This window comes from Thalia democratica, chromosome 8, assembly GCF_965202585.1.
Source record: "Thalia democratica chromosome 8, ktThaDemo2.hap1.1, whole genome shotgun sequence".
In the NCBI taxonomy this organism is placed as follows: domain Eukaryota; kingdom Metazoa; phylum Chordata; class Thaliacea; order Salpida; family Salpidae; genus Thalia; species Thalia democratica.
Window position 1 is genome coordinate 7548221 of NC_139172.1, and position 22494 is coordinate 7570714.

Sequence of the window (22494 nt, forward strand, 5' to 3'; positions counted from 1 at the left end):
TTTTTTGTTATTCGTTTTTTTTTTTTGTTCTATCAATTAGGTCTGAAATATTTTTTAAACTTGCTTTGTAGTTTTTCTTAATAAAGATTAGTTTTGTACTAAGTATCATTTAAGTTTATATTTATGATTAGTTTACTTATGTGTGTTAAATTTTTGGTAATTTTTGACTAAGTTAATAATTATTGACTATCTGATAACTTGTTTAAATTATTATGTTCAACATTTGATAACATTCTTAATATAATCCATGATTACTTAATCAAATTTGTTTAAGTATTTACTGTAAATTAATTTTTATAACATTAGTGTTTATGTACAACGGATAAGTTAAAAAAGCATATTTTATGAAATTCTTAAAGCAATAACATTTTGTTTACATAAAAACAGATTAATAGAACTACATATTAAAGCTCCTTGTTTTAATTTACTCTTAATTAACTTATGGTTGTTTAAAAATTTTCATTTATTTTTAACAGTATAGACAGCATATGTTGTAAAGTTAAATATTTTGTACTATTTGTTTATAACTTTGTTTGGTTACACGTCTGATTTATATTGAGCTAAACTTATATTAGATATGTAAAAGTAAACATATTTTGTTGTGTTTAAAGGTTTTAGAGGTTTTAAATTTTAGTCACGTAATAATCTTAAATTCAGTAAGGTTTATAACTATTAAAAACATAAATTTAAGTGTTTGTTAACAAAAGATCCTAGTGAAACAAGTTCACTGGAATATATAATTATAACAAATTTTACAGTTTTCTTCTTTTATTACACCGACATATGTTTCTGTGTGTTAACGGATTAACACACTTCAACTGATCTCCGTATTAGAATAAATACTGTAAGGATTACAATCTTTACAGTAAATGTTTACAGCATTTACTTTTTAAAAAATCTTAGGTAATTATTTTTGTTTTAATTAATAATCAGCTTCTATTACAGTGTTTATTTTTTTACAGAACCCAGTTAAAGTGTGTTAATCCGTTAACACACAGAAACATATGTCAGTGTAATAAAAGAAGATTACTATACAATTTGTTATAAAGTTTAGATATATGTTATTAACTAAAAATGAGTAAGTAAAAAAGTTTGATTACATTTATAATACAGCAATTTATGTACTTGAGAAGATATTTTACAAAAGTATCTCAACTTTTATTCTTCGTTTGTAATTTTGATTCCACAGTTGTGCTTAAAATATTGTTTGAAATTTTTGCAATACAAATAAATAAGACCAGCTTTAGTTGCAATCAGTGGTGATCAAGTTAGAGGATAACTAGCAAGTGTTTAACCTTATTTTGATAAAAAAAAAACTTATGTAAAAAATTTAAATTACAAATAAAAACTCTTGTAAACAAAGAACTATAAAAATACATTCATAAATTTTTTTTGAAAACATATCATAAGTGTTTTATTAAGTATACTAGTTCTAAAAAATAAACTTAATAATATTATAATAAACTATTTTTTCATTTGCTGCGCGAAACGCCCTGGTTGTAATTTTATAACTTTTTTTTTTGTTAAAAAATAGATAACTTTTACCTATAAAAAATCAATGTACAAGGAGTTTAAATAATTAACAATTTGTCTGAAAAGTTAAGTTCATAAGTTTAAAAACTTTACCTAAAGAACAGTATCAGTAAGCAGCATTAATTAAGTTGAGTAAAATACATTAATGAGTACTCATCTGTATTTCTATCTCTGCAAAAACTTATAATGAACCAAGCTAACTATCTGCTTAATGTCGTCTGTTGGCAGCACCCTGATGTACTATTGTCAAATTTTCAGGAGCTGAAAGATAATAACGTTTACCTTTGTTGCCTTTATTTTCTCCTAAAAACAAAAAATAACTTCCAAAGAAGAGCTAAGACGTACTGGTCTAACCACCATCTTCGCTTAGTAATTCTCATGCTTAGTGCATTTAAAAGGATAGGTTGTTCACCAAGTTGGTAGTTACCAAACGTAAATTTGGTGGCTAAGGACTTTAAATAAGTTACAATAAAAGCTAAATGTCGACATTAATAAGTGAAAAAAATCTTAATAACGTTAATCGAAAAACTTATCTTAGCAAAGTTTTATGTGAAAAATATTTTTAGACGACCGAAGTAGAAGAGGATTGTTTTTTAATTCTATTTACTGCAATCTATTTTACTGCTTTTCAGTTAAGAACTCACGTATGTCAAATTACTATGGCAGAGGACTTGTTAGATTATGTCTCAACTATTATTATAATTGAAACAGTTCGTTTTTAAACAACCAAAATCCTGCTTTTTTTTTCAAATGTTTGTTTTACTTGTCAATGTTAATATAATAATCTTCTTTGAACTACCACCTTGATTGAAGGTTTGTATAAAACAAAGCTAACCATACTACACAAGTTACGCCTGTTTACCATCATTTTAAATCTGAAGATAGAACGTGTTACAATTTTTCGCCTAATATATTTGTACTCTGGGATTAACATGCGCGTCAAATTTCTGTACACTTTTTTAATTTTGCTTTTAAACTGAACAAAAGCACCGTAGATCTAAGGTTAATAAATTAAATTACCAGACGATTTATTTTAATAACACATACAATGTATAACTAATATTTTTACACTACTCTATACTGTACATAAACCACGGACTATTTTAAGTATTATAAAATTTTACAAGCGACATTTTATGTTAGAAGGAGTTTCAGTTTGTACTTTCTTTTTTCATTTATGCTTCTTCGGTTTTGATATACTCAACACAAAATAAAGTCTTATATAAGTTTTTACTAGAGTCTTTAATTTAAACAATTATTAACATATACATTACTAGACATTTTAAAACTTCTTTTTTTTTGTGGTGAGTCTTAAAAATCGTTATAGATTCAACTTATTTTCCAATTACAATCTTAATGTTTATAAAACGTTTTATATCTAATATAAAAACAAATTTAGTATTATCTCATGTTTCAGCTATCTTTTTCTTAACTTATATAACTTTTTTCGGTTTTATTTTGACTTCTGTGGTGATTTTTTTTGTGTAATTGCATAGTAGTAATCTGGAAAACGACTGTTTTTAGCTACTTAAACAAAGCTACTTCTATAAAAAATTATAAGGGTGTTTTAAAAAGCTCAATTTGTTTGTTGTCAAAATCGAAAACTTAAACATTTTTTTATTTTAGTTTATAACTTATTTTGTTCAAGGTAGGGTTTCCCATAGTCGGCCAAGTTGCCCCTTTGGGGGCCATGACAGATGCTCAGCGGGCCATGAGCAGCAAAGGGGTCAAAGAGGGCTCTTTAAATGGTAGGTTTTGTTGAAGGGGGCCGTAGCTTTTTTTATTTCTTTAAAGGGGGCCATTTGAAAAAAGGTTTGGGAAATCCTGGTAAAAAAAATAGTTAAACATTTAGTTTAGTTTAGAAATTTTTAGTTTGATTAGGAAATTTTCTCTAGTCAGACTTTATGGCAGTGCTTATGATACTTTTAAAATATGTTTTAGATAAGATTGGTTATTTTAAAAAAACTTTTATTTACTAAAAAACTTACCTCATTCTTTTAAAATCCTAAAGCTACAACTTTTACTTAAAATTTGCAAAAAATATACAAAATTATAAATAAAGATTTTATTCGGCTTCTTTAGTTCGAGTAAAACAACGTAAAAACAGTACTTACAAACAGTTTTTAATTTCTTAAATTAAAGAAAACAAGAGCAAGCATAAAAAGTTGCAGCCGTGTAAGATATTAGAAATGGCAAGCTTGGTCTCGTACGTAATTGCAATATATTTTTATGGCTAATTAAATTAAAGTAGAAATAAATAAACGTAAACATTAAACAGCAGAACGAATACATCACAGTGGAGACGTACTAAAAAGTTTTTAAATGATAAGTTATGTGGCGTTAAAAAAACATGTTGCTTGTAACAGTAGAAAGTTGTTTTAACACTTCAATGCAGCACTAATAAGTGTTCGCTTGGTCGAGCCAATCAGGCCACGAGTAGCCGAATATTTCGAAATCGTCGCGGTACCTCTCGTGCAACCTTTCCACCAGACTCATGGGGATCTCCCTGTACAGCTGCACCTCGTGGTGGCTCCGATTCCTCCCCTCGCCCAAGAACACCTCGTCGTAGGGCCGCCTGACCCCAAGCTTGTTCCTCAGGTACCGCATGTCTTCCGCCAGCGTCTCCATCTTGACTATGACGTCATATTTATACCGGCAGGGGGCGCATTTTGAACGGAACGTGTCCCAGTGGCTGTCGCGGAAGCCGATGTCGTCGGGTCGCTCGATGAGGAAGTTGACGAAATCCTCGAAGGTGGGGCGGCCGGTGATGTTGGTGTACCTCTCGTCGGGATCGGTCCTCATCGTTCGGTACCTCCTCTCGATCTTGTCCGCGATCTTCCTGTACCCCGCGCTCCTCTGCCGCTCCGACATTTTGTCGTGGAAGGCGGAGAGGACGCGAAGGAAGGGGTGGCGCACCATGATGATCTGTTTGTGACGTAACAGTTCAGAGCACGAAGGCTAGATTAAGAGCATTAGAATATTATTTATTAGAAGGTTATAACAGAGTTATAGACTTCTACAAGTGAACAGACAATTATTTAACAACATTAGTAATGCTTGACTTCTTGCACAGCTACTGCTTCATGGGTCCTTGACAATTGGTCTGTGAGTAAATGACGCTGAATCTTCAACAAAACTTCATTTTTTCATTAGTTAGAAGTCAAATAACTATACGTGTTAGCAAGGGCGTTGATGATTGCCTTGGCAAAATTGCCAAGAGTAAACTATGAACTTAATATATTTTGTTTTATAAATTAATTAATATACTTTCAGGGTGAACTTTGTTGTTAATTGTTCACCTCATTTACTTAGTTGTTTAAATGTTTATCAGTTTTAAACAAAGCTAAGTTAGTTTCGTGACACAAGCCCTGATGTAATAGATATGGGTTCAGAAGCTGATGAAGTTAAAGAAGCTATTAAAAAAGAACAAGTTTGCAACAGTTTAATCGTTTATTACAGATTTTTAAAAATGATGAAACAAACTTTAACAAAAAAATATTTTCTTGGTATTTTAAAGAAACTTCTTAAATATGTGTGTTGCATTAAAAAAAAATATTTCACTAATAAAAATTTTTTCAAATATGAATTGACATATAAAAAATAGTATAAAAAACAACTTTTCGACTGAAAAATTGCAATTAAATAAATAAATAATGACAGCTTAGAAAAAAACAGCTCAATTTTTTCAACAAATCAGGGAACGTCATCTTCTGCAAGGCAGCCAATCAGGCCACGAATACCCGAACATCTGAAAATCAGAAGCGTATTTGCGGTACAGTCTTTCAACTAGTTGCTGGGGAATTTTCAGGAACAATGCCGCCTCGTTGTGAACAACTCTGCGGCCCATGCCCAAGAAAACCTCCGTGTAGGTTTCGGGTACGTTCAACTTTCTCCTTAAAAACCGCATGTCCTCTTCGATCGACTCCATCTTGACTATGGCGTCATAGTGGTGCAGGCACGGCTGGCAGTGCGAGTCGAAGCTCTGCCAGTGCTCGTCGTTGTACCTTTCGAAGCGCGGGTTGCCCACTAAGAAATTGACGAAGTCCTCAAAATTGGCAGCGCCAGCTAGCGGTAGCTTTTGGTGTACAGGGTCGCTTCTCATCGGTCGGTAGGCCACCTCGATTTGGCGGGCAAGCTCGCGGTAGGTGGGGCTTTTCCCGGTCGGATCCATTTTGTCGTGAAACGCCGAAACTACGCGAAGGAATGGATGTCGCACCGTTACGATCTGTTTGTGACGTAATAATGAGAAGAGAGCGGTGATAAAGGTGAAATGCTACTATGTTGAAATTTTGCATGCATAAAAATAGTTTTTAATTAAGTTTTAATAAAATAAAATGATATTTTATTATTTATTTACCAAGTTTGGTAACTTGGTACGAATTACGTATATTTTTCTTAAACTTAACAAATTCAAGCTTAAGTTTTATACTACCAGAAATTAATTTTAATACAGAAGTGTTATAATATTTGTCAAATAATTAAGTGTTGACTTTTCTCGTGTAGACATAAAACTGTAAAAAAAAGCAGAATTTCAGAAATAACATGCAGGTTTTTCAATGAGATTTATAAGCGAAATTAATATTGTTTGAAAAATTATGTTTGGTACAACAAACTGCAGTAGTGTTTTTCATCTATTTTTATTCTAATGCACCAATTTTAAATAAAACATAATAAATCAAGAGGTAGAAAAAATTAAGATTATTCATAATTTTTTTTTTTAAACTAAGACACATTCAACCTTTAACTAATTACCAATGTAAATATACTTTAATATTGTTATTAAGTAGTTTATAAAAAATTACAACTAATATTTCCTGTTTTCAAAGTTAACTTTAGATTTGAATAATGATAACATATATTTCTAATTATAAATTGATATCAAACGTAAGATTAATGTAACCGATTATTGAAAATCTTAATTTATTTTTCCACATTTATACGTAGTAAATAATTTGTATAACCACATTAATAAGCAAAAGTAATAAATTTAAACATTTAAAAAAGTGATTAATAAACAATTCATCATAAGCTAACGTAACTGATATAAAGTATAAATAAAATAAAACACCACAACACAACATTTTTTGATCATAATTATATTAATCATTGGTCTTTTAAACAAAATAAAATAACTTTTTTGTCAGCCTTATTAAAGTGAACTTGTAAAAAATATCTACAACTGAATTTTTTTGGGAAAGAATTTTATCGAAAAAATATAACTACATATATACAAGGAGTTTATTAATAAGTAAAAGCTTCTATAAGTTTCATGAAACGTTTAGCAGTTTACTTTGTTGTAATAGAATAACGAAAGGTCATTAAACTTTTTTATACTTGAACGACAAGCTCCTATCTAATCTGAAAAAGCAATAAGTTCAATATGAAAATAATTTTATTATAGGTAAGCATACAGCTTGAAAAACATTTTACTGACTATACTTTGCTTTTTTTTTCAGTTTTATCTCAGCATTTTTTTTCCGTTATAAAAACTTATCACAAATTTTTTTAATCTATAAGTTTAAACTTTTATTTTATCTAAATGCATTTAAAAACAAAATAAAAATTTTTATTAAGGTAATCTAATTAGATTTTATTACTTATTCAGCATTTAAATAAATCATAATGTTAAAATCATAATGTTAATATTTAGTTTATGAAACACATAAATTGTGTTGTAGTAAACGGATCGGCTGCATTTGTAAGGTTTTGAAAATATTTTCTTTCATAGCATTATGCAAATGAGGTAAAGTGATAATACAGCAGAATACTAAGATCATCTTTACTCTTATACCTGACCCACCTTACACAAATATATTAAAAAAGAACCAAAAAAGTCTTATTACTTAATATTTAAGCCAATCAGAAACGACCTTATAACTGCAGCCGACGCATAGTAAACAGATATGAGTTTCTTTATCATAGCTGTCATAGTTTAAGTTTTTGTTAATCTAGCGGTTTTAAGTGCTATGATATCTTTCACAACAAGTTAAGCAACTAAGTGCATAAAATTTTTAAAAGTATAAATTTTTGAAATATAACTTTTAGACTTACTAGAGCTACTTGCAGAATTAAGAAAGTTTCACTAATAATGATTATGCATTGAAAATACAAATGGCTTGGAGGTTAAAAACAAATGACACCTACCCTCTGTATTGCTTTTTTTTAAGTTTAAACAACTTTATTAGAATATTTTTAGGATTGTTTTAATTTAACTCAACAAACCAACTACAAAAATTAAACAAAACACAAAATAGGTAAACAAAAAAGTTTAAACTTTTTGTTATTTTCTAACTTTTAGTAAACAGTGCTTTCTAGTAAAAAAATTGAAATTATATTTCTATTGATTTGGATCTTCTTTAAAATATTTGTTTTATTTTTTTTTGTTTCGTTCTTTTACTGTGTTTAACAAATAGTCTGTTTCTAAAACAAAACATGCTCTTTGCAAACAGTTTAAGTAGTACTTAGAAAAGGCTCATTAAAGTAAAGGAAACATATTTTTAAGTTTCACGTACTGAAGAAACTTAAAAAACGATTTGAATTCAATAAAACCACAGTAAAGTCTTTGTGGTGTAACGTGCTGTTCAAAATTTTGCAAATGTTTACTTTTGGAAGGTGTGTTATGATGTTAAAAGTTAACAACATTAGCAAATTGTATTTTTAATTAAGTAAAACATGTTGATGCTGTCATTCAACAATTTTAGTTAATATTAGTTTCTGGTGCATAAATAGTTAACCACTGAATTACATATAGAACAAGTCGGTAAACAAACTAATAAAAAACATTTTAAAATAGGTTACTAGCTTTCACAAAATAATATTAACAGTTTTCGTAAAACAAAAACTACTTATTCATTTTTTATGTTTTAAAGCTTAATAGTTTGACATCTAAAAGTAGCAAAAAGCATAAATTTATTACGTTTTTGATTTGAAACTCTTTTAAGCTGCATTTTTGATAAAAAAATTAATTTTATAAACAATATTTTATAGCTTTATATACAAGTTTTAATACATATTATACTTTTTTTATAACAAGTAAAACCGTGAATTTTATAATATACAATTAAAAACAGTTGTTAAACATTATATACATAATTAAAACTAGATATATATATCTTAAGACAGTTAAAATAATTCTTTCTACATGTTGTTTACACTACAAGCAAAGCATGAAACATAACTCCTAAATCTGACCTGGACGCAGTCATATAAATTTTTGGTTAAAACATACAAAGTTTTAAAAACTAAATAATTTAAATGGTTTTTGTTTTGAAAATGTTGTTAATTTTTAATTCAAGCTTATTGAAGATGAGATTTAAACTCTTGAAAGCACTGTAAATTTTAATGTTCTAAGGAAGTTTTAGGTGTTTTGAAATAAAAATAAATTTTTAGTTTATTTAGTTTTTCAATAGTTTTATGATTTTTAACACTAAACCAATGCTATGTTCAAACATTTTTAATTTATAATAATGAAATCGTAGTAGTTATCAATATTGAATTTAGCAAATCACAACAATTAGTTTTTGATTTAGACATTTTAAACTATTATATTTTAAACAAACTTAATAAAAACAAATACTAAAAGTACAGCTTGAGAAAAATATTTATTATGACTATAGTAATTATCCTATACAAGTGATCAACTTTGTGGGATAATTATTTCTTCTTATACTGAGATAAAGCGATAAGTTAACTAGTTTTACGTTATTCATTTATGCAGAAATTCCAACTAATTATCATGTGTACATGTGTTACATTAACTTAATTAAAATTTCAAACCGTGCTTAATAAGTTGTTTTAATACTTATTGATTAATTTTTAAATATAATTGTTCTTTTTAAAACACTCCTTAAAAACGACTTAGATGTTTAAGATAAGAACACTTTACTTCACAGAAAATAGTGTAGTTATAATAATTGCTACTTGCCTGGCTTACATTGTCTACAATTTTTTACGGGTTTTTGGTTTAACTGTGTTTTTTTTTTTGAAACCATTGTAAGGTTTTGTGGTAGGAACTAAGATTGATAACTACTTTATTTTTTACCAAGTGTTTAAACAAAACCTTTAATAAAAATAATTTTGTTAAAGTTACTTTGTAGCACCAAAAATTTGCAATAAGTTATATATATTTATTTGATACAAAGGTTGTGCTAACACTGTGATCTCAATTTTCGTACATAAACTTGTCAATATTTTCAATGTCTTTAAATTAAAAATTAAAAAAAAGAAATTTAATTTCAAAGAACTATTTTACTTATTCTTTATGAATAGATACTTAAACAATTTAAAATGTATACTTTTGAAAATTTTAAGAAACTTAATTTGTTTTTTTTTAATGTATGCAATGTAAAATTTGTATAAAATGTTGTATAAAATCGCTATAATGCTACTTATACGTAGAAACTAAGTCTTTGAACCCTACAACATTTAAAAAATAAAGAACAGAAATGTAGTACTTACTTTATTTTATTAATTTCATTAGACTAGTTAAGTTTTATACAACTACGACTTATATTTCTAAATTAAAGTATTCTAACTAAAGTAATAAGCAAAAAGATATATGTGATATATGTGAACAACATTAACTTGAGTAATTCAATGTAGAAATTTTAAACTTTTATTTGAGAATTCTAGTTGCGCATAGATAGAAAAACAAACTATTTACTAATATTGACTTATAATTACTTACTTAGTACATTTTATTTGGTCTAACGACTTTATGGTTTTTAGGGTTTTTATCAAAGAACTGTAGATGATTAAATTTACAGCTAGTCAGAAACATACGTTCAAATACTCCCTGCTAACTCGGATCCTTTCCTTGACGTCGTTTATCGTTCTCACTCCTCTGAGTCGGTCCGTGAGACTGATGACGTCATCGCCTTTTATTCGGTGATTGTGCAAGTCTTCTATGGAGAAAATGTTGTCCATCACTGTGACAGCTCGTATCCAGTTGCTGCTAGCAACCTTTTGTATTCGGCATATTGTGTACTGTAAAATATTTTAAGTTATTAAAGTGAACAGGAGTTGTATAGGTTTGGAATGCTTTTTAAATGTTACTACAGCATAAAAACAAAGTGAGAAAAAGAAATATATGTCATGACGTTAAACTGTTCTGGTGCATGACTCGATAACCGATGGTTTTTTCGTGCACCAGGTCCGTGGACCAAACTTTTTGAGTGTTTTTTGTCGTTCAATAAACAATACATATATATGGACTTAAACAAGTGCTAAGAAATTTCAAGTAGTGGAACTCAAACTGAGATTTCAGAATGAAAACTCACATTGTAATTTCTGTTGTAAAGACTGCCGGGAAACGTCATTTGTGGAAGTTTGCAAATTTCTTTTCTTTTCGAATTGCAAGCCGAATTCATCGTTTCGATTCTTTCTTTCATTCTTTGCTCCATCATTTCCATAAAATCACTTTCATCTTCTTGAGGTTTAGGTGATGTTGTGGTTGTAGAAATCGGAAACAAATTGTACTGTTTAATTTATTTAGTTAAATTTACTTGACGAAGTATAAGTTTTCAAGAAACAGTTAATACTTTGTTTAGTAAAAACTGTTATACAGTTACAATTAACTCGTTATATATTTTTTATACTTTTTATTTCTTCTATCTAATATAAAATTGTGATGTTTATTTAAAGTAGGATCAAACTTAATTTGTTTTCAAATTATTAATAATATTTTTCTGGAAAATTTTTTCAATTTCACCATTGAGCACTTGTAAAGTTAATTCAAATATTCGCTTCCCGTCAACTATAAATTAATTAGCCAAAGTTTAATAAAACTTTTTTTAGTTATATGTTTTGTAAGCTTTTAATGGTTTTTAGTTGTAGTATAAGACTAAATTACTTAAGTATTATGTATTGACTAAGTATTATGTATCTATTTGAATAATATTTTATTCAACTGAAGATCTCGTTTGATTTGCTTCAAGCGAGTGAAACATTGTATTGTTAATAAAATTTAAAATTTTGAATTGATCATTCTCCTTATCATTAAGTTGAAAAGTTTTAATGTTATCTATAAAGTAAAAAGTACGCAAGTATCATGTCTGGCTAATAAAAAAAGTCTGAGGTATTTCAAAAAACTAAAATAAAGTTTTAGAATTTTCTTACTTAATGTGATGGTTTCTGCTATTTCAAAAGTAAGCGGCCGTTTTACACTTCCTACACTTAAAATAGTTCGTATTTACACAATTTTTTGTTGATTTAAACTTAAAGATAAGCTTGATGACAACTAGAAGTTGTTCTTTGTATGTCGGATATTTATTCGTTAACAGATAATATCGCCTCTTTACTAAACTCCAGATTTAACATCCCGTTTTAAATGTTTGTAACTCACTAAAAAATCTGATGTTTACACAATCAATTTGTAGTAAACAAAGAAAGGAATTAAAATTACAAAAATTCAATTTACTGTTTTTTAATGTTCTGGTTTTTGTGTTTTAATTAGTTAGTTTAATGAGAACTTAGTAATTCTTGAAACGGAATTTACTTATTTTTTATAAACTTGCTCAAGTGTTTCAAGTAAATTATAAATGAAAAAACATGTTTTGTTCATAACTAATTATTTTATATAGGAATGATAAATAAAAAGCATCTTTTTCTACTAAAATTCTACTGATTTTAAGAAATCCTGGTTTTAAAGCTTTGTTCTTTCACTTATTTATAAAAAGCCAAATAGTACAACTTTTTTTAAATTATTTTACAAACTTATAGTTTTCTTAACCAGAACTTTTATTATGGGTAAACAGATGAATTTATATATTAAATTTTAAAAGTTTTAATCCAATACACCTTTGTTTGTTGAAATTTAAAATCCAGTAGCGATCGAACAAAGATATGTTGTTTAAATTAATCAGCTTTTATTTATTTCTTTGACCAAATATTTAATGGTGGTATAAGTAAGCTACTGAATACATCACAGGGATAAACAGAAGCTGACAATGTTCAGGAATAATCTGATGAAAATTTAAAAGCATACGCAGTTTCTTTAGGATTAAAGTTTTATTAAATTCCATAAAACGTTAGTTGTTTAAACTTCTTAAACGTGCAGTTTAACACATCTTTAGTTTTAAGTACACCTGATAAACTTGTTTTTTAACGGCTGTATTATTTGAAAAAGTTTTTCGTTGTAAAAATTTAAAATTTAATAGTTGTAAAAACTAACTATTTACTTTAAATTAATCATATCTCTACAACTAACCTAAATGATTTTGTTTTAACATTATATAAACTTTTTATTTCTGAATAAAACTTAAAACATTTAAAAATAGTTATTTGTAAAAAAATAACTAATATAAGTAAACTCTTATGTTTATACTCAATTTAAACAATTATATACATTTGAAATCTAGTATAAAACCTAAATCTTTACATTTTTTTTCGATTTAAAACTGTTTTACAATTAGATAAAAATCTATATAGGTCAGTTAGTATTTCGTCTTCAAATATAATGAGAATAGTAAGCACAGTTTCAATGAAAATGAAGAAATGAACGTGTATAAATTTTAAAATTACATACTATAGTCAAATGTTTAGTTTTGTCAAAAGTTATATGTTTTCTTCTTTAAAGTTTATTACTTTTAGTACTTCTAAAGTTTTAAGTTTAAAAAGTTATATCTAACCAAAAAATATAAGGAAAAGATTATCTTTTAAGACTCGTTTTCAATATCATAATCTTTACTAGTTTGTTTTAAGCAGTTTTTATGAATATACTTTTTATAATTTTTAAACAATAACGTTTACAGTTTAGTTACATAACTTAAACTGTTTACCCACACTGTAGATTAGTCATATGTTATTGACAGCAAACTTTAAACCAAATACTAAGATCATTTTATGATACTTTTTAAAAAACCTAATTATAATAAAATTTGATAACTTACTTTTTATTTGATAAGACGACAATAAAATTAACCATTATTATTGTAAACAATTAGTTAACAACATTTAATTTACAAGTAACAAAATTTATTAATAAGCTTATAAAAAACAGTAAAAGGTTGTATTCATTTTTTTAAGCAAACTGTTGTCGTTTTTCAAAACGTTTAATAAATGATGTCAATTTATTATAAATACTTATCGAAAGAGAAAATTATAAAAATTTAAAAGAATAAAAAAATTCTCAAAAGTTTATGACATCTATATCATGAATTATATAACAACTACTTGCTATGACAACATTTATACATGCAGTATTGATGTACATGTCTTTAGTAAGTGAAATTTTTGATTTAGCGTTTAAAGATGCTTACTGAACGCTAGTAAATAAATTGTTTTGAGAAGTGTGCTTTTTATTACTGTACTTATTAAATTTTAAATGTATAAAGTTGCTTACTTCGAGTTTAATGGCATAACGAATTAGAACTGGAAATATTTGTTTTAATTTTGATAAGGTTTGTTTTGACCTATTAAAATGTTTTGTTAATTTTTTTGAGTTTTATAATTACATATCATGTCAAACACTTTTTGTGAAAGTTTACTTTTTAATCTTAAAATCTAATTGTGTATTTAAAACTTACTTATATCAAAAATAATTAAGTTAAACAAAACTACTTAGTTCAACTAGTTTCTCTGTTGAGAATACGAAGTATATGTATTAATTTAATTATCTTTAATTTCTTACTTAAGTGATATGATTCGTAAATTTTAATAATGTTACTTTGAAACTAAAAACCAAATAGAATAAAAATTATCTTTCTCACTAAGTAAAAATGTTGCACTTAAAAAACGTTAACACATGTATTTCTGACTTTGTGAGTAAAATTTAAAAATAAAAATAACCGTTTAAAATTAAAAACTCAAGCTTTTCTAAATGAACAAAGTAAAACAAAGCTCTGAAGTATTTAGTGACGTTTTCAACATTGAATCCTACAATAATTACTTGTTTTGATAACATTTTTACGCTTGGTATCTATTGAATGTTTGCAAAAAGCGTTATCTGAGAAATGTGCTTTTTATTATTGCTTGTTTTAAACTTGCGTCGACTTAACAGCATAAAAATCAAAGCTTAAAATTTTTATTTTTACTTCTTTTGTTGTATTTAATTAAAATGTATGATCTATTTTGTGAATTTTAAATGTTCAACATTTACTGTAAACGTTTGTTAGCTAAATATATCTCAGTGAAAATAGTAAAAAAAACGAAGTTAAAACTTTCTTAAATCAAAAAATAATTCAATAGAAAAAATTACCTAGGTCAATTAGGTCCTTGCTTAAAGAAATTAATAAAATACCTAAATATGTGGTTTAAATTTCTGCGATTTTTCATTAGCGGTTTTATAATTTATCAAGTCTAACGACATATCTAATCGATGGCAAATGAAATATTTGAAAAGTTATTAACTAACATATTGTAAACAAAATGACCCAACAAACCTTTCTGATGTCGACGAAGCTCAGCGTTGAAACGTGAAACAGGTAACTCATCAGCCATCCCAGCGCCACAGCCAGCGAAATCTGAAGCTTTTTATCCATCGTCTGCCGACAGCTCACAACACAACTGGCCGTGCCAACTTCAACGGCTTTTGAGCCTTTTTTCCAACATTCGCCCGCGGGCCATTTCTTCTCTCTGAAACAAGTCGGCCGGCTTCGTCGATTTCCAACTTCGACGAGGTACGTGACACATCAACATGTTAAAGCGAATCCCACATATTTGTCTACAATGTGTTTTGTAGGCATTTTTTTTAAAGTTTTTTTAATGCGCATGTGGATACGAAACTTTCTTGTGTTCTTTTTAATTGGCTTTAATGGCTCATAATCTGTTATCTTTACTCTTTTAAAAGCTGACAGTGTTTCCACAACATAGATTAAGTAATTAATAATGACTGTCAGTTTTATTGATTTTACGGAGGCCTTTTGGGTTTAGCGGTTTTTGTAGTTTTAAAAACATTCTGAGCAATCTTTGGAAAAGAATTTAAGCCCATTTTCTACTTTAAATTGTTTTAAATTTAAACATAATTTTGCTTTCAAAACCATAAAAATAACTTTAGAAAATAATTTTTTTTTTCGCTTTTAAGATTAGTTTTAATGTAACTTTTTTTTTTATTAAGAAAAAAATCTTCTATTTTTTTTTCTGCTCACAAAAATGTACAAATATTTTTAAAATAACATAACTGGTGACCTTTTAGATGTAATTAGTAAACAACTTTAAGATCTAATATAGATGTTCGATCAAATTACGATATTTATATTACTTGTAAGTTGCAGGTAAACATTTGCTAGCAAAATATTTACCAGCATCATGTTTTAATTGCTTACAATATTTTGATTACTTAAAGAAATCGACATATTAAGTTTGAATTTCTTCGTCGTGTTTTTTCAACCCATACTTAAATAACAAATTATTTAAGTTTGTTCTTGTTGCAAGTTTTTATTTTCATATTAACTTTTAAAATAATCTGAGTTAATATTATAGAAATTTATTTAAGAGATTTATGATCAAATAAAATTATTTAATTTTAAGTTTATGATGAAAATTACTATTTTTGTTCTGTATGCAATAAACTCTGTAAGCAAAAAATCATCTTGTTGCAGTCTGTTCTTTTTTTTTTAACTCAAAAAATTAAATTCTTTTAAAAAGCATTTGTGTTCTTATAACATTTCATGGAACTATTTATGCTTTTTTAATTTGATTATATGTAAAAGTTTAAATCAGGTTTTAATTTTTTTTAAACTCTTTTTAATTTCCAAAAAGCCACACGTGTTTAGTATTAAAAGCTTTATATTTTAAGTGATTTATGAATTTTCGAGTAATATAAAAAATAACTTCAATCCTTGTTGTCTCAAGGTAGCTTATAGTTTTCTTGTATATGTTTGAACAATTAGTACTGTGTACTTTAAAAAACCGTTTTAAGTTAACATAATAATTTAAGTAATATCAAGATTATTACAGTATAGTATGTTTTAGTATGTACTTGGTTAATTACCACTTTGAAGTTTAGTATTTAGCTAAGTACTAGTAGTTTAATGCTAAAATTATTATTAAAAAAAAAAGTATATTTTTTTAAAGGCAAAAATGTTAATAATAGATACAAACTCATAGTTTTCGACCTTTTCAAACATTTATTAAGTTTTTAAACAACTATTTAAGTTTCCAATTAAGCAAAAAACTCAACTAGCAGTATTTAAGTTTCAAAAATACTAAATATAGACGCTTGATTCAGGAATTTTTTTTTTTTTTAATGAATAACAAGCTTATTCAGTGAGAAAATTTCGATAAGAACATTAGTCGTTTTATAACCAATGAAGTGTTTTTAAACAAAGTAAATTTGATTTTCAATTAGTATTACTTTTGTAAAATATTTTATGCTTGCACAAAAACATAATATACTTTGCTTAGTTTACTTATTTACAATAAAAAATTCCAAATCTTTAAATTTAGAGTTTAGAACAATTTTAGATTTTTTTTGATATTTTTCGATCAAGTTTTTTAGTTTTTAATTTTTTTATGTTCTTTTTATTAGCTGAAACTTAAACTTTAATTTATTCTAAAACAAAAATTTTTAAACGGCAAAATGTTTATAAAAAAATTATAATTATCATTTGATTTTAGTTCATCAAACTTATTTATTAATTTGTATTTTAAGTAAACGTAGATATGTGAATCCATCTGTAACTGGTTTAAAAACTTGTATTATATTAAATTTAAGTGCGATCAGCATAAATTTAACTTGCACATGTAACCATTTAAAGCAATAGTGCTGAAAACAACATGCTTTTTCAGTGAGAAAATATCGATAACACAATTAGTCTTTTTATTAACAGTATGGAATTTAACATACAAAGTACACTTGGTTTACTTTTAAATTAATTTGACTGTTGTCAAACATTCGATACTTGTACAGTAAGTTCAAAATAGTTCGCTTAGTTCCTTTATTGACAATAAAAGTTCTAAATCTTACAAACTTAAGTTATTATTATTTTAAATAGTTATGTTCATTTAAGCTAACTATTTTATGTTGTTTTTAACAGTTTAAGCCTAAAATTTATTTTAATTCAATACCGAAAAACTACCAAAATTAAAATAAACATAAACATATTATGAAAATTATCTTAACAAAAGGTTTTTTGATATAAATTTATCAAATAATTATTATTTTTATGTAATTATACGTAGATAAATTCTTTAAATGTTAATCCATCTTTAATTGTTTTAAAAACTTTTGTTACGTTGTTATTAAAAGCGGTAAATAAAAACTTTACTTGCACAAGTAACTATTTTTAGCACTAATTTTTATTGGTTTAATGTTAAAGTAACTTAGTTTCTTGTTAAATTAAGACGTGGTGTTTTATAACAAACAAACAAGTTCCTAATGTCAATTTTTCCCAAAATAAGACCAAAATAAGGAGTGGTAAAAACTTTTTTTATTTGTTGTATAAACTCCAAAAGCGCAATCCTTCGAAAAATTCGTTCAAAGGTTATCTAATGTGTTTGTGTTCAGCTACTAATGACAACTTGAAAATTTTCCAAGATTAATTAGTTTCATCAAAGTATAGATAAAATACTTTACACTGTTCATTTCAATATAAATTATTAATTCAGATTTTAAAACAAAGAAAATCAGAATTCTAAGTAATGATAAAAATAAACACTAAATTGAAGTAAATTAATTTTATAGCGAAACAAACAAAATTAAGCTTTATACAACTATTTCTAAATAACAATATGACCATTAATTATTATAACATAATTTCCATTAATTAAAAAAGAATTAATTTTTTTAACTTGGGTGCATATTTTGTTGCAAGCAACATAGTATTAAATAGAATCTGTAAAAGAATATTTTTTGAGTTGAAAATTATAAAAAAATAAACAAATAAAAATAATCTAACCCTAAAATTAGACTATACTCTTAGCTTGGTCACTAGTAAACTTTTTAATGGAAGCCTTTAAATTAATTTAAAAATTTTTTTGAACTTTAAATATTTTTAATTTTTGTAAAATGTACAACATGGATATAATTTTTAGTTAATTGAAAAAAAATAGTAAAAAAATTATAAAATTTTAAATTAATATAAAAGCAGTTTTCAAAACACTTTAATGATCATAATTCTGTCCTTGTAAACATAAATTACATTATTATTACAATCAATATTAACTATAACTTACTTATTGCATAATATTTGTCTGGTTTTGAGATATAAAAACTGCAAAAACTATAAAATAACTTTAGTTTTGGTTTAATATCTAAACTAAACTATGAATTTGGGTTTCTCAAAAATGGCCATCATATCGCCTACTTGGGACCATTTAAAAAGTTTTGGGGGCCATAAGCTGCAAAGATGCCACAAAAGTCCATGAAATTCTGAGTGAGTATTCTGTAGTTGACGGTGAAGACCAGAAAAAAAGTTTTTAGGCGTACTAAACGGTAGTGCTTTGAGAAAGAGTCGTAGCTTTTTTATTTTTTTCAAAGGGGGCCATATGAAAAATAGTTTAGGAAACCCTTAAACAAGCTAACAAATGAAATAATTTCAAGTTTTAAAACTTTCCAACGTTAATATAGGTTGTACTTGTGAAACAGTTTAATTTCTATTTTACCTTCGTTAGCAGAAGCACAAAAAAAATAAGTTAAATAGAAGTAAAAGAACTAAGTAAGGGTATTTTATAAAACCGACAATTTATTTAACTTTTTCATTAATGAAATACCGAGTAATTATAAGTGATAAGTGATAATAATTATAACTGATAAAATTTAAAAAAAGTTTTCAGTTGTTTTTGAAAAAAAAACAGTTTTTATATAATATAGATTCATTTTCAAAGATTACATAATAAATTTAGATATATGTAGCTTTTTCTGTTTTTATATCTACTAAATCTAGTTTATTTAAGTTTATCGTCATAATTTATTTATCCTATCTTTTAAATAAAACCTACTCTTTAAATAAGTTATCAATTAATTTAATAAGTAGAAAATACAAAAAATGGCTTATACCTGTTATTTTTCCAAAAAACAAAACACTATTTTAAAATTAGTTTCTATAATATCTAAAAACTAGTTTTCATTTTTTAGATAAGCTATCTAGTCAAACAAACATAATAAACTTATTTTACGTTTATCAGTATTTGTAAAAAATGAAATTAATGTTTGAATTTGCTGCATGTTGTGTTCATGTTTTATTGGTTTCAACTTTGAATTTTTCAAGCTGAAGAATATTATAGAATGGTTTTATGTATTTCTTACTTAACTGTGTTTATTTCTATCTTGTTCTATTTTTATGCAGTAAACTATTTGTTTTACTTTTAGACATCATCATCGATTAAAGTTAAGTTAATATTTGTACGAGCTGATGTTTAGTGCATTTCATTTTGATTAGTTTTCTTAAAACTATACAGCGTTTTGTGACTTGAGTATATTATTACTTTCGCCTAACCTTTATTGATATATCAAAGAGAGAAGGTACATATAATTAAAAAAAAACTCTTAAAATACAACTAAAAGATTAGAGTGAAATTTAAACGGTAATTATCGACATTTACATTTATAGTTGCAAGGAATGGAGTTTGAGACTTGTAAAATTTTTGACTTGTAAAACAAAGTTGGCTAAAAATGGGGGTCAAGAGACTACTGAGTACTGCTATAGAAAAATGATTTTTGAAAATACAAATGAAATCAGTTGTAATATAATAGTCAGACAGCACTAGATTTTTGTTTATAAAGCCAGTATTTATAATTTGCATTAAGTAGAAGTTTTGTGAATTGAAATGTGACAGGTTTTTGTTATGTTTTAGGTCGTTAGCTGCTAGAAGTTCTTTGACTTTTTTTTTTCAAAAAGTCAACTGCAAAAAGTACCTGAATTTAATTATCTATAGACTTTTAAACTTTTAAAATAAGTATCGTTTAAATTTGATTAGAAACTATTTCTTTTTTCAAAACATTTCTTGCAAAATCCTTAGAACAAGTTTCGTGCAAAACAAAAAATTAAACAACCAAAAATTTAAATTATTTTGTTACTTTTCTATTATATGTACTCTAAAAAAAATAAAAAAAGGCTTCTTCACCGTTTTTCGAGTTATATCTCCGTATAATCTTCACTTAATTAGCCCATGAAACACCCTTAAGATTTCATTTAGGTATTTCCTTAAGATTTATTTGTTGAGAATCAAACTGAAATTTAAATATTTAAAGTAAAAAAAACTATGATATTTTTCAATGGGAATCACACCATATCAGATAAAAAAATCAGGAAAGTAGAAAAGTTTCAGGTGTTTTCTGGTAGTTTTGAATAAACCTTTTGAATAACTTAAATGTCAATAAATGATCAAAGCTTTGAACACTAGTATGGTTTGGTTTATTTTTTCATTAGACAGCTTTGTTTCGAGTTCTAGTTCTAATTTTGATTTGATATATAGTTGTACAACTGTCTGAAATAAAGTATTACTGGATTTTGTTATGACCCTGGATACAGCTTAATTTGATTTCATTTTGTATAACTCTAAGTTTAATTTTTTAGCATCCAAAAAATTAGTCCCTATTGTCAGCCCACTGTGATGAAGTGATGAATATCGATTAAAATTATTATATACGTATTTCAACTCAAAATTTTAAATTTTACTACCAAAACAATGTTTCACTCGCTTGAACCTAGTCAAACGAGATCATCAGTTGAACAAAACCTGTAAAAATTTCTACAATAACATGCAAGAAGACATTAGGCTAAACTTGAAACAAAAAAATTTAAAAAACTAAACAATGTTTTTATTGAACGAAAAAAAAAGCGCTCAAATATTTGGTCCAAGCACCTGGTGTACGAAAAAACCTTTCAGTTATCGAGTCATACACCAGGATTCAGTTTAAAGTCATGTCCAGGACAAAAATAAAACTAAAAATTAAATAAAAATCTAAATAAAACTTATAGTTTAAAGTTAATAATATAGGAAAATCATAATGTTATTAGGTTAGTTTAACTTAAATTTTGAAAAATGTAAGCTACTTAATAATATCATAATCTTAAAAGTCAAACAAATGAATTAGTATACTAACATTTAGTAGTCTCGTAAAATTTGTGAACAACTAAAAAGAAAACAACTTTTCAATTAAAGCATTGAGCTAAATTTACTTGTTTAAAAAACTTTAACTATCGTATTGTGACGTAAATAAAATATGTTTTTAAAAATCTAATAGCGTTATGCATTTAACAAATTTAAATTGCTTGTACAAATTAAGATAGTGATGTACTTATCATAATGTTCTTAAGTTTTAAAATAAAGATTTTTCCAATGTACACACGAACATATTAATTCGTTCCTTTTATTTGAAGAAGTTCTCAGGTCAACGTTTGCTATTTCCATCTTTTAATAGGTGCAGGTCATGCAGATTCTCTGTGGCTTCCTTATTTGCCCGATGTGGTGTAAAATTTTCCATTTAATGTTGTACTTAGTATTATTGTGTACAGCATCCAAATATATTTGGACAATTAGGTTCCGTTTTCCTTGTAAACTTTCACATTACTATCATGGCCATACCACCTTGTTTTAAAAGTCCCCCTGTGCTCCCCACATATTTCTTTATTTCTTTCTTTGATTTTTAAAAACATATTTTATAATTACGTCACAATACGATAGTTAAACTTTTTTAAATAAGTAAATTCAGCTTATTGCTTTAGTTGAAAAGTTGTTTTCTTTTTTAGTTGTTCACAAATTCTACGAGACTACTAAATGTTAGTGTACTAATTATTTTTTGGAGTTTTAAGATTATGATATTATTAAATAGCTTACATTTTTCAAAATTTAAGGTAGACTTACCTAATAACAATATGATTTTCCAATATCAATAACTTTAAACTATGAGTTTTATTTAGATTTTTATTTAGTTTTTAGTTTTTATATTTTTATTTCAAGTTTAACCTAATGTCTTGTTGCATGAAACTATAGAAATTTTTACAGATTTTGTTCAACTGATGATCTCGTTTGACTAGGTTCAAGCGAGTGAAACATTGTTTTGGTAATAAAATTTAAAGT

General features: G+C 26.3%; 1 protein-coding gene across 2 annotated transcripts; it reads right to left on the reverse strand.

Annotated features, from left to right (window-relative positions):
* Positions 1-3717: 3717 nt before the first annotated feature.
* Positions 3718-15012, reverse strand: LOC145842801 (carbohydrate sulfotransferase 10-like). Of its 2 annotated transcripts, none has more exons than XM_082950283.1 (4): positions 14913-15012; positions 10812-11009; positions 10315-10518; positions 3718-4458 (listed from the first exon to the last, which is right to left on the reverse strand). In XM_082950283.1, exons 1-4 carry the CDS (start codon positions 15009-15011, stop codon positions 3931-3933), a joined length of 1029 nt encoding a protein of 342 aa, XP_082806409.1. In that variant the 5' UTR covers position 15012; the 3' UTR covers positions 3718-3930. The 2 variants fall into 2 exon arrangements, with proteins under 2 accessions (XP_082806409.1, XP_082806410.1); XM_082950284.1 differs by lacking the exon at positions 3718-4458 and adding an exon at positions 5072-5758.
* Between the last annotated feature and the right edge of the window lie 7482 nt (positions 15013-22494).